At 44.9% G+C, this 13,104-nt stretch overlaps 1 protein-coding gene across 1 annotated transcript in view; it reads right to left on the reverse strand.

Moving 5' to 3' along the window:
- Positions 1 to 13,104, reverse strand: part of Tgfbr2 (transforming growth factor beta receptor 2) — a 95,246-nt gene that overhangs the window by 36,732 nt on the left and 45,410 nt on the right. The window contains exons 3-4 of the mRNA XM_036194174.1: positions 11,744 to 11,912; positions 9,634 to 9,824 (exon numbers count right to left, since the gene is read on the reverse strand). Coding sequence (XP_036050067.1) covers positions 9,634 to 9,824; positions 11,744 to 11,912 — 360 coding nt within the window. The remainder of the gene's footprint in view (positions 1 to 9,633; positions 9,825 to 11,743; positions 11,913 to 13,104) is intronic.

Here is a 13,104-nt window from a genome sequence, read left to right on the forward strand (position 1 = left end):
AGGAAAAAGATAATTTACAAAAGAGAGCTGCTTTACCTTAAGTTACTTCAAATACTTCCTATGCTAGGCCTGACTGAGTCCAAATGCAGTTCGGATTCTTCTTTGTCCAGACTCAGGTTGTACTGAAGGATTTGGAATATACTCTCAAGTCCAAGTTTATATAGAACCAAAGGATCCTTCAGCTCTGAGTCACCACTCAAATGACGGAGTGGTCTTCTGGGAGACAGCTCTACCAATTTTAATCCATAATTTTCTTATTGTAACAATTTTTCTCAACCATATTTCCACACCTATTTCTTTTCTTTTTTTTTAAATCTGTATTTAGTCTAGAAAGTAAATCTGCCCTGTTTCCTCTCAAAACAAATGTGCACAGCTGGAAAGCAGCTATTCTGAGGGCTGAGTGTACAATCCAAAGGCAACATGTGAGTAGGGTCTTCAGGGTTGCCACGAGGCCACTTATTATTCTCGTGGCATGCATGCAAGATCTAGAAGGACCAGGATGCAGCTCAGCTGCTTGCTTGCCCAGCAGGCAGGAAGCCCTGAGTTGATCCCCAGCCCCAGCACCCCAAACGCTGGGCTTAGTGGAGCACATCAGTCATCTCTGCACTTGAGAAGCGGAGGCAGGAGAAGCAGAAAGGTCAAGGTCAGGACTGGGAGGACTTGCCTAGCATTTGAGAGGCTCTGGGCTAGCTTCTGAGCAGGTTATAAACTGGGCATGGTGGTGCAGGCCTGCAATCTAAGCATGCACGGAGCAAAGGCAAGAGGATAAGGGCTTCAAGGTCATCCTCAACTGTGTAAAAGACTCAAAGCCAGCCTGGGCTACATGAGAATCTGTCTCAAAATAAAACAAACAAAACAAAACTCAAACATAAAACCCTGAATTTCTTCTAAGAAGCCAGTTGCCCAGTACTGGAGTTGGAGAGCCCCACCATGAGCTTGGTGTTCCAGGGAGTATAGTTGGGGGAGGGGGGGCAGGACTTCCAAACCTCTCTCACTGGAAAGGCACTGGAACACAGTAAAGTGTGCAAGGCATCTGGTGCACTCAGAACGGACTGACTGCATGGCGGACGACACCACCATTAAGGTTGCAAAGGGCCCAGAGGGAACTAGCTGGCTGAGATGTACTGCTAACAAAGTTAAACATAGACAGGAAACCACATGTCTGATACTGTTTAAAGAAAAAAAGAATGAAAAGAAAAAAATCATTTGTCTTCCTGCTAGAGCAAGGCTCACAGACCAAAAAGCTGTTTTAGTTTAAAAAGAAATCTACCACGAGAGAGGAAGGAATGAAGTATTGTGGTTAGGAGTCCTTGCTCTCCACCCTTCTCTCAGCATCTCAGGTTAGCTCATATGTGTCTCCATGCTAACTACTAAAGCCTGCAGGCAGCTTGAGGTCAACAGTACACACAGCTGGGTCACGAAATGGTCTGCTTCCTTACAGAATTGTGAAGGGCTGTACTTGGAGTCAGAAGTGATTTGGAAAGTCCTGGTTTCTTTCTTTAAAAATAATTATTCATTTTGTGTGTCCATGTGCCCCTGTGTGTGCACATGCTCCTAGAACAACAATTAAATTAAAGAAAAGAAATTTGAAATTTGAACGAGAGAGAAGCAAGAGAGTACACGGGAGAATTTGGAGGGAGGAAAGAGAAAGGAAGAAATGATGTAATTATGTTGTAATTTCAAAAAATAAGTTATTATTTAAAAAAGAGGAACAAATATTCCCAAGTAGAGAGTGTGTGGAACTTCTCCTGGCTTTCATAGGAGAAGCTTCCAACCTTTAGTCATGGGTATGACCACATGCAGTGAAGAAGAGCCATTATGAGCATCCCAATACTAAATTATCCACTTACATTTTTTTTTTTGAGACAAGGTTTCATGTAGCCCAAGCTGGTGTTGAACTCTGATTCTGATCCTCCTGCCTCTACCCCCTGAGTGTTGGGATTACAGGTGAGTGCCAGCATCCTTGAGTTTACATCATGTTGGGGATTAAACTCAGGGCCTCATGCATGCTGGACAAACACTCTCCAAAATTGAGTTATGTCCCCAGGCTCCATCACGAAATTTTATTTTTTGAAATTTAATTTTGTAACTCCACAGAAATGTTCTCAGCCATGAAGTCTATAAATGACAATGCCATACTGCAATGTCAAAACAAACAAACAAACAAAAAGACAAAAAACAAACCAAAACTGACATTAACAAAAGTTAATGTCTTGCAGGGAACAGCATCCTCTACAGCCTTCTCTGGGACATCAAACCATTGCTAGGACTATCTGGGATGCTCGCCCTCCTTTTTACCTTAGCACAGCTCAGATGGGAAAACATCAGGGCAAGGGAGAACACATGACCTGTGATGGTCTGCAGTCACCTGCTGGCACCCCAAGTGACCAAATGGGAACTGTACATAGCTCCAGGTATGCTTGTTCTGCTATGGGACATTCTCAAAGTCCACAGCCCAGTTATCCTCACAGCACCCCATTCAAGTTCACCATTCTCGTCTCTGTGTGTGTGAGTGCATGTGTGCATGTGTATGTATGTATCCATGTTTGCCTGTGAGGTAGAGCATGTATGTGGGTGTCCGTGCATATGAAGGTCCAAGGTAGATGTTTGCAAGTATTTGGAAGGGTACATATGTGTGAATGCCTGCGCACGTGAAGGCCCAAGGTGGATGTCAGGAACCATCCTCCATCACTCGTCTACCTTATACAGCAGGGTCTCTCAATTTCATCCAGAGCTTGCCAATATAGCTAGTCTCAAATGGCTGATTCATTAAAGAATTAAAGAGAAAAGGATTATTTTTCCAGGAATGGTGCTTTTAAAACATGCTTTTAATTTCAGTACTCTAGAAGCAGAAGCAAATGGATCTCTGTGATTTTTCAGACCAGCCTGGTCTATGTGGTGAGTTCCAGACCAGCCAGACCTACATAAGGAGACCTTGTCTCCAAAAGAAGAGTCACTACTGGAAAACAAGGTAAGTCTGAAAGGGACCTGCCCCACTGAACACCTGAACAGGATGCTCCAACCTGGCAAAGCCCTCATCACCATGATGGTTCTGCACATTCTTAGTCTGGGCCTTGGGAATGGTTCTGTCTTATCTGCACAGAGGGGTTCACCTTCCACCCAGTTCATTGAATGTCTAGGATTCACCTCCAATGTTACTCCCTTTCCTACATGCCCACAGTGCCTAGACTGTGTTTCAGAATAATGAGCTTTTTTTTTCCATGTGAGAAGCAAATGTAGAGTGATCAGAAATAGTCACTAGGATCTGGAAGCTTCTAGATGCCACCTCATTTACTGCCTTGTGGTTCATTTTCTTGTTCTCCATATCCTAAGACCCAGCAACATACATCACAAACCACTGGGAAGCCACACAATTCAGCACTCTCTTCAGTACCAGTGTGTCATCCCGAGAGATTCCTGGGCCAACAAGCATCTCTCTTGCAGATCTAAGTCAGCAGAGCAGCTTGTAAAGGGCAGCCTGAAGACATGCCTAGATGTCCTCTGTTATTAGAAAATAGAAGAAGCATTCTCACAGGTAAAGGAACACAAACAAAGACTCAAGAGTTGTATTTGCTGAATTTGTAAATGCTCATTATCACTAATCATGGGGGAAATGAAGATCGGAAGCACAGTCAAATACCATCTCATCCCATTGAGAAGGGCTACCACTAGAAACAAAAAGATAAGGCAAGCACTGGGACCTGTACTTGCTGCCAAGCAGAACAACCTGAGTTCCATCCCCAGGGCTCACCTGGCAGAAGGGAAGAAGCTACTCCTGAAAACTGTCCTTTGATTCACAGTGGCAGTGAACATCTCCCCTACACAAATACATAACTGTCACTGAAAAAGAGACAAAACTAATATTTGCTAAACTGAGAGAAAGGAGAATTGTCATGCACTGCTGGTAGAAAAGGAGACTGGCATAGGCATCATGAAAAGCAGCATGGTGGTCATCATAAAACTAGAAATAGAATTTCCATATGTTCCATTAGTCCAGTGGTAGCATAACCAATATCTCTAAAGAGCTTTGGAGAACACTCATGCCCATCTTCATTGTAACATTATGGACAATGGCCAAGATACAGAAACTAAGAGTCTTGTGATGGGTGAATGGATGAGCAAAATGTGAATATGAGTATTCCTATGTTGTGGAATGCCAGCCTCCCTACATTCAACAGAGAAGTTGTGATGACCTAAGAGGCCATCACTAACTCAAGATGGAGCCTATTGACTTCCATCATAGAAGGAGGAAATGGGAATGGTTCTTGAGCCCTTGAATGAGATCTCAGCCACTTCTTTCCATATGCCCATCCACTCCAACTGCACAGGGTCTCAGTGTTTCGAGTCACTAAAGTCTATGCTACATATAAAGTGTGGAAGTGGGGGTGTCCATCTTTGTATGTCTTAGGAAGTTGTCATCCATACTGCGGAGAGATTTGGGGATTACACTTTTGCTTTGGAGGTCACCCATGATCCTGTAAGTTCCCCCTCACTAGTGCTCTGTAGACAAGCCTGATACATTCATTGCTTTGCCAAGATGGACTTTGGTAGAATCATACTTTGGTCTGTAGTTGATGCCTTTTCCTCTTATTGGGAAAAGTCATGCAACAATATGTACACACACACACACACACACACACACACACACACACACACACACTCTGGGTGGAACATTGTTCAGTGATTAAAAATGAAATTCTCCCATTTTCAGTAGTGTGAATGGTGCTAAAAATATGGTAAGTGAAATAAGGCAGACACAGAAGGATAAATGTGTGCATTCTTCCACCCGAAAACTAAAAGGTTAACTTCTCAGCAGTAGTAGATTCTGGAGCTTGGGAAGGGTGTGGTGAGAGACCAGCCAATTGCACAGGGGAGCAGTGGGTAGGAAGAATGGTATCTAATGTTCTATACACAGTAGAGGCACTAGGTTGAAAAAAACTAATTGGATATTTCAAAATAGTTACTAAAGAGGGCTTTGGAAGTTTTCACACAATGAAGTGATGAATGTTTGTAGTAAGTGACACACCAATTGTACTGAAGATGGTTACACATGCACTTAAGTGATATATTGTAATCTAAATGTCACATCGCACACAACGCATCACATTGCTCCCCAAATATGTATAATTCCTACGACTATTGAAATATTTTAAGGTAAGGCTGGGGAGGTGGATGAGTGGGTAAACTGCTTACTGTGTAATCATGAGGACCTGAGTTTGGATATACACAGAACCTAGGTGTGGAGGTGTGTGCATCTATGACCCCAGCATGGGGGGATTGGATCTACACAGAATGTAGGTATGGAAGTGTGCATCTATGACCTCAGCACTGCGGCAGGGGTACAGGTTAAAGCTGAGTGTGGAGGTGTGCATTTATGACCCCAACACAGGGTCATGGGATCAGAGCACTCCTTGAACTTGCTGGCTGACAAGCCTCACTGAAACAGTAAGCCCCAGGTTCAATATCAGAGACCTTGTCTCAAAAATAAGGAGGGAAGTGACAGAGGAAGACATCAAACATTAACATCCAGGTTCCATGTGTGCACACACAATGCCTATCCCTGCACACACATAGGGTCATACATACATATATCACACACATCATGCGTGCCACAAACACATACATTTTCTGGGAAATATTGAAGTGCCTGTAGAAATGCTTACTGCAAAGGCATCCCATTTTTTTTTTTTTACATGTTTACAGTTGAAGAGTTTACCCATGATATGCACCCTCTAGTCTATTACCCAACTGGACCAAATGAAGGGGTATTTTTTGTTCTGTTTTTGGCCCAAATGACTGCTCTGGATCTTGTTACCTTAGTGAGCATGATGTTAGCAAAGCCCTCTCCGGTTCTACCTTCCTGGGTGAGTTCCCCTGCTGCTTCTTTTATCTTAAGATCTTGTTTTCATTTATGTGTGTATGTGTATGTGCACATGGGTGCAGGTGCTTTAGAGGCCAGAGGTGGCTGCTCCCCAAGAACTGCAATTACAGATGGTTGTGAGCCACCAGGCCTGGGTACTGGGAACAGAACTCCAGTCCTCTGAATCAGCAGCAAGCACTCCTAACTGCTGAGCCATCATTTCAGTGACACCCCCCCCCCTCTACCTCTAAGTGTTTCTGACATTTCGGTGTCCCTGAGGCCCTGTGATGCTGAAGATGCTGGAGTCACACAGCTAGTCTGTCCTGTTTAGAAGCACGCTCTTACCAAGCATGGGTAAGGCTGGCATGTTAGCTTTTTGGTTTTATGAGACAGGGTTTCTCTGTATAGCTTTGGTGCCTTTCCTGGAACTCACTCTGTAGCCCAGGCTGGCCTCAAACTCATGGAGATATGCCTGGCTCTGCTTCCCACGTACTGGGATTAAAGACATGTGCCACCACTGCCTGGCTAAGCTGGAGTTTTCTAGAAAAGATACCCCTTTGCTGCAGATCAGAAGGGCCACTGAGTAGTCCATTCAATCTTGCTCATGGTGGAGATAAAATGCTGCAGATGCAGACTGACAATTATCTCTGGCTATCTTTGCTTCCCTTTAATCACTGTTTGTCACCCACCTGAGGATCTGACCTAGCATCCTTTGAGGATCAGATGAAGCCTTTGGAATGAGCTCAGCAGCTAGCAGGCTCCTGGGTTCCACTAGGCCAGAAGGTAAGAATGGCAACACATAGAACATGAAATCACCTGGAGAGGTTTCTCTGCTGTGTCCGAACCAGCCTGCCTGGTGTCCTCCAAACAATGTAGTTACTAAATGTCTCTATATTTAACTACTTTTTGTGCTACCACTATAAAAGGCTAATGTAACCATTTCCACCGTGGAGCGTATTCTCCAGGCCCACCTGAATCTGTTTCCAGACCATGCCCACTCCTACTTGCCTCAGAACAAACAGTTTCATTCATTTTGGACCAAGAGACGTTATGTTGTGTAGTTTGGTTGTTGTTGTTTTTTTTGTTTTGTTTTTTTCTTGTCAATTTAACACATGAAAGAGGCATCTGGGAAGAAGAAACTTCAACTGAGGAATTACCTCCATCAGACTGGCTTGTGGGCATGTCTTGATTAATTATTGATGTGCAGGGACCACACCACCATGGACAATGCAACCCCTTGTGGTCCTGGGTATATAAAAAAAAGCAGGCTGAGTACACTTGCATTCCTTCATGGCTTCTGCTTCAGTTCTTGCCTTGAGGTTCTTGCCATGAGTTCCTGCCCTGGCTTCCCTCAGTGATGAATTAATGATGAGAAATGTAAGCCAAATAAACCCTTTCCTCCCCAAGTTGCTTTTGGTCATGGTCTTTGTCACAGCAACAGAAACCTAACTAGGACAGTTGTTTTATACAGATGGGCTCTGAGGCAGCTGCTGGGGACTCGGAAGATGCCATTACAACACAAATTCAAAAGCATGGCATGGCCACACCAAGAGAAGGCCCTGGAGCCCTGAGCGAGCTTTTTGTGGCAGTAATGAAGCAGGAGGGCCTGGTCCGGAGCATGATTGCTCCAGCCACTGATCTGAAAGGCCCTGCAAGACCTTCCACTCTTATTTAACAGTTTCCTGCTGTGATCCTGATTTGTAATATTATCCAGCAACGTAAGGGCTGTGGTTAGCTTTGATTAGAAATCCTATACTCAGCCAGCATGCTCCCTTTGACTGGGGAAGGTATGTGGGGTGAAAAGAGAAGACTGAGAGAAGCACATATTAAAACAAAGCAAGCCTTTCCAGTGTGCTGTGGTGTGGTACCCACACATCAGGATGCTCTGTTGGCAGGGCCTGGCCAGAACTTAGCTGTAGAACCAGATGCCAGAATAGACCTGAAGCCAAACAACATGCTTAGAATTCTAGCATCAGGGAAGCAAAGACAGAAGGATCCCTGGGGCTCACTGCAGCCTAAACTCCTTGGCAAGTTCTGGGCCATCAAGAGACCTTGTCTCAAAAAGCAAGGCTGGCCTGGGTGGTGGCTTGATACAGTGCTGAAACTTAAGGACTAGAGTTCAGATCACTAATAGACTCATAAAAGCTGGGTAGGTTTGGTGCCCACCTATAATCCTGGTTCTTGAGAGGTAGAGCAAGGGGACCAGGAGTTCAAAGTCATTTTCTGCTATATAGTGAGTTCAAAACCAGCCTGGGATACATAAGATTTTATCTAGATAGGAAGGAAGGAAGGAAGGAAGGAAGGAAGGAAGGAAGGAAGGAAGGAAGGAAGGAAGGAAGGAATGGAATAAGAAGGGAACTAATGAACTCAACCAAGAGATGATCAGTAGGTGTCTTGCAGGGGTGTGGAGAGATGCCTCAGCAGGCAAAGTGCTTGCTACACTCACAGCACGAGGACCAGAGTTTGGATCCCCGAACCACAGAAAAGTCAGCTGGTGTGGCTGGGCCAACCCTCTTGGAATCCTAGTGCTCTAGAAGCAGAAACAGAAGTCCTCAGAGTGAGATGGCTAAGCAGATGAGCCCAAAGGTGAGTTCTGAGTTGAGGATAAGTCTGCCTCAACATACAAAGTAGAAAGTGATAGAGAAAACAACCAGTGTCAACCTTGAGCCTCTGAATGCAGGTGCACATACAAGTGCACACACGTGTAGATATGCATAAACATACACACACACACACACACACACACACACACACACACACACACACAGGTCCCACATACACACATAGAAAACAAAACAAAACAAAACAAAAACGAAATAGATAAATGTCTTGCAAAGTTGACATGCCATCTCCCAGGAACTAGGCAGCTGCTCTTGAAAACATTTTCCTTTCCTACGCCGTAGTCAGCACTTCAGTCCCGACACCCACCATGTCTTGCCTGATGGATGGCTGTCACCAGGCCATCATAATGCTTCCTCTTCTAATTTGCATTCTGAATTTAGATGAGTACTGTAGGTTCTCAGATCTTGCATCTAAAGAGATCTTCCAAGCTGGGAAGGGAGATGTGCTGATGGGCAGATGTGAGAACTAGGCATTTTCAGGGTATTGCTCCCTACATTTTAAAGACTTTCTCATCCTCCTCCTCCTTGGCCAGTGCAGAATGCATTGAAGCCTCCAGGCATCTCACAAAGCCTGGCCTCATGGATGATGGTAGTGTAAGCAAAGACATCAGCTTTTTAACATTTCCAGGCGTGCCTAGCCTTTTGACATGCTGTCGTCTACACTACAAAGCTCACACTGGAGAGCCACACGACCAGTCACACACCAAGTAAAATAATAAACAAATTGCAAAAGCACATTGCACATAGTTTTATGTAAGTTTATGATACTGCTTTGGTCTGTATTCATAGCTGGATGGATTTCTGACTAGATGACAAAGTCTCTCTGTAATCTGTCCCTTCTTCTGGAGGGTCCAGCGTGCAGCAGGTAGACAGGTGAAACATATTCACATGTCTGTGCATACACAGAGAGAAAAAAATTTAAATAATAATAATAATTTGCATTTCTAGCAAATCTTCAGTTGCTGTTTTTGCTGCCCTGAGAAACCATTGCTCTAGGAGAAAGAAACTACTCGTTGAGGCCGGATATCGAGATGAACCCCGGGGAATTAAATCTGAGAGCTCTGTCCCTGGAGGAATGGACACACCTCTCAGCATGCCCCAGAGCTCTGACTGCTGCTCTCCTGGAGGACTCAACCTGAGAAGAGAGCTCACCTTCTGCAAAGATGATGCGGTCATTGCACTCCTCCACGTTGCAGGCACACATGAAGAAAGTCTCACCAGGCCTTTTCTTCTCCTTCATGATACACTTGGGTGAAGTGGAGTCTTCCACCACAAACCCATGGTAGGTGAGCTTGGGGTCGTGGCAAACGGTCTCCAGTGTAATGTTTTCATCATTCTTCCTCCTGGGGTACAGAGGGTCATCGAGGGAAGAGAGAAGGACAGAAAGAGAATGAATGGAGAATCTCTGGATAGAACAGTCAAGTCTGTCCATTCCTCAGGAAGTAGTTTCCACTAACAGCAGTCACTTCCTGTTCTCCAATGTTCTTAAGCTGTCCCAGTACTCTCCTGCATCAACTTTGCTTATCTCCCTTCACCTTTTGCTCATCTCAGAGCACATATGACTATAAACAAGACAGCTCTCCTTGGGGGATCTCCACCTGAAAACTCAAGCATTAGCCTTACTGGAATCTTTATACAGAAAACGTATGGAAAGCGGGTTCCTGAGGACCTGGTTCATTTAAATCTCCCACTCCTGAGGCACTATAGGCTCACATTGTGCCTTCTGCCTCTGGCATATGTGGCAGAGTTGGTGTCCTGTCTAACTAGAGAGTTCGTTAAGAGGCTACCTAGGAACATAGTGGTAGATTTTTTTTTAATCTTTTGTGTGTGTGCACATATGTGTATCTGCACATGTGCATGTGGAGGCCAGAGGTCAACCTCAAGTGCTGTTCTTCAGGAGATGTCCACCTTGATTATTAAGACAGCATCTCTGTCTGGCCTGGGACTTGCCAATTCAGCTAGGCTGGCTGGCCAGCAAGCCCCAGGTATGCTCTTGTCTCTGTCTCCAGAGTACTGGGATTACAGGTGCATGTCACCACATCTGGCTGTTTCAGGGAATCAAACTTAGATCTTCATGCTTATATAGCAGACACTTTACTGACTAAGCCATTTCTAAAGCCCATGTATAGTGGGTAGCCATCCCAGCCTTGGCCTAGAAGTTCCAAGCCCTGTTGAGGCTTAGGTAATGGTCACGCCCACAAGGCGGGGCTGAGGGAGGAAGCGGAAGACCCAGGATGGAGAGGAGAGGGATCACCCATGATCATCTGTTTTTCCTGCTTGCTGGCCACAAGTCACTCTGTGTGGTGGGGGTGGGTGCGTGTGTGTGTGGGGGGAGGGGGAGACAGGGGCACTTCATGCCAACAACTAGTTCCAAAAACAACATGGGAAGAAAGATCCTAATTGAAAAAAATGTAAGTTCCTGAAATTTGAGAAAGGGGCAGGGAGAGAAAACAAATAATTAAAGCAGTAGAGAAAATGACAGGGTTTCCACCTTTCCAGAACAGAAAAATAGAAAGTTTATGCTGTTGGAAATGGATTATCTTTTTGCCATCTACATTTTTGGAGACTAATTTGGCCCAGAGATTAAAGAATAAATGGCATGGTATACATTTTGAGAAATGCACAGGTGATTGGCTCTACATGTACATTGTATTTGTTTAAAAACGAATTGATTTAATCTTATGTGTACCTGTGGGTGTTTAGTGCAGAGGCCAGAAGAGGGTGGCAGATCCCTTAGAACTGGAATTACAGAGGGTTATAAACCACTATGTGGGTGCTGAGAAGTGAACTGAACCACCTAGGGGTTAAGTGTTCAAATGCACCAGCCTCTGGGGAGCGGGGTGGACAGATGGACAGATGGACATTTCAGATTCAAACCATAATAAGAAGATAAGAAGTATTCTGGGAATCAGATTTCATAATTGACAGGGAGGACATGAATATCGGTATCTGTATTCAAGGGATGCAAACAGTGACTCTTGCCGTGAGTGTGCATGACTTAAAAAGATGGAAGACAAAGTGTATGATTTGAATGTGAAATGCACCCAATAGGCTCAAGTGTATGAAAACTCGATTTCCAGCTGGTTCATTCTCTGCTCCTTAAATGCTGACACCATGTGACTGTCAGCCATGTTTTCTCTGCCATGATGGTCCCCCTTGAACTGTTAGCCAGAACGAAAGCCACTTTGGCCAGGTATTTGGTCACAGGGTCATGTAAGGTAATACAAAAAGCAAGACACCCTTTCTCTGAAGGCCGTCTTACCACACAGCCACGCAGACTTCGTGTGGCTTCTCACAGATGGCCGTGATGCTGCAGTTGCTCATGCAGGACTTCTGGTTGTCACAAGTGGATGATCTCACGTCACAGAACTTACACAGTTGCGGAAGCTTGACTGCTCCACCATTGTCACTGGTCATCATGTCACTATTAACTAAGGACAGAGAAAGAAAGAGCAAAGGGTTATCCCTCTCCACACGCACCTGATGGCCCGAGTTAGGTCCCAAGGTCCCATGTGTGAAAGAGAGAAGCAACTCCTGAACTGCATGTGCATGCACCCTCCATAATAAAGTAATAAAAGAAAGAATATGGGGGAAAGTAATAAAAAAGTAATCCCCTATCAGATTAGAATTCTAAGATACATACAAGGAGTAATGTGCATTGCATGGGAATGGTGACAGGGATGCATAGTGGCTTCTGGGCTTTGTCCATGATGGGCATAAAGCATGAATTCTACAAAAACCTTATCAATGAAGACACAGATTGGCCCACTGCCCTGGGTGTTCCAAGTTCTTCTGAAGAAAATTTATTTTGCTGGGGTTGGATATGTTGTTCAGTTCCTAGAGTATCTGCCCAACTATCAAGAAACTTGGAGTTCCACCCTCAGCACTGTGTAAGCTGGGCGTGGTTGATGCTCACCCATGATCAAAGCACTTAGGAAGTAGAGGACAGAAGGTCACAAGTTCAAGGTTATCCCCTGCTGTATAGTGAGGTTGAAGCCAGCCCAGGATATATGAGACCTTGACTAAACTAACTAACTCAATAACTAACTAAATAAATAACTAAGTAACTAACTAAATAAATAAATAAAACAGACCAGGGTGAGGGGAACAAAATGGAGGTGGGTGCATAAGACAGAGGCACCAGAGAAGGGTCATCACCCGAGTGGGCAGAGAGGTCACCACCAAAGTGAAACACCAAGTGTTAGAAACGAAGGAAGGATTGAACTGATGTGCTCCCATCCTGCCACATCCTCCAAGGTGAGGAATGAAGGGCGAGTGAGCTGGCGTGGGGGCCTGTGGTTAGAGAGGTGGCAGGCCACTAGCAGGTCCTTGAGGTGAGTTCACCTAGAGACAGTGGAGCAGGGCAGAAGGCAGTGGTGGAACCATCCCTTGTGCAAAGGCCCTAACAGTTCTTGAGGTATAGGCTAGGAACAAAATGGCTGGTCTTATGTCTTCCTAGATTTATACTCCCTACACTTTGCCTGCTCCATCTTGTGTTCCTCCATTGCCCTCTGCCCTTCCTCCACTGCTCCTATGTGGAAAACTGATTGCACCTTAAGGATCCACTAGTGGCCCAGTACCTCTCTGACCACATCCCCTCACACTGCCGCTCATTCACCCCTT

This window comes from Onychomys torridus, chromosome 7 (assembly GCF_903995425.1).
Source record: "Onychomys torridus chromosome 7, mOncTor1.1, whole genome shotgun sequence".
In the NCBI taxonomy this organism is placed as follows: domain Eukaryota; kingdom Metazoa; phylum Chordata; class Mammalia; order Rodentia; family Cricetidae; genus Onychomys; species Onychomys torridus.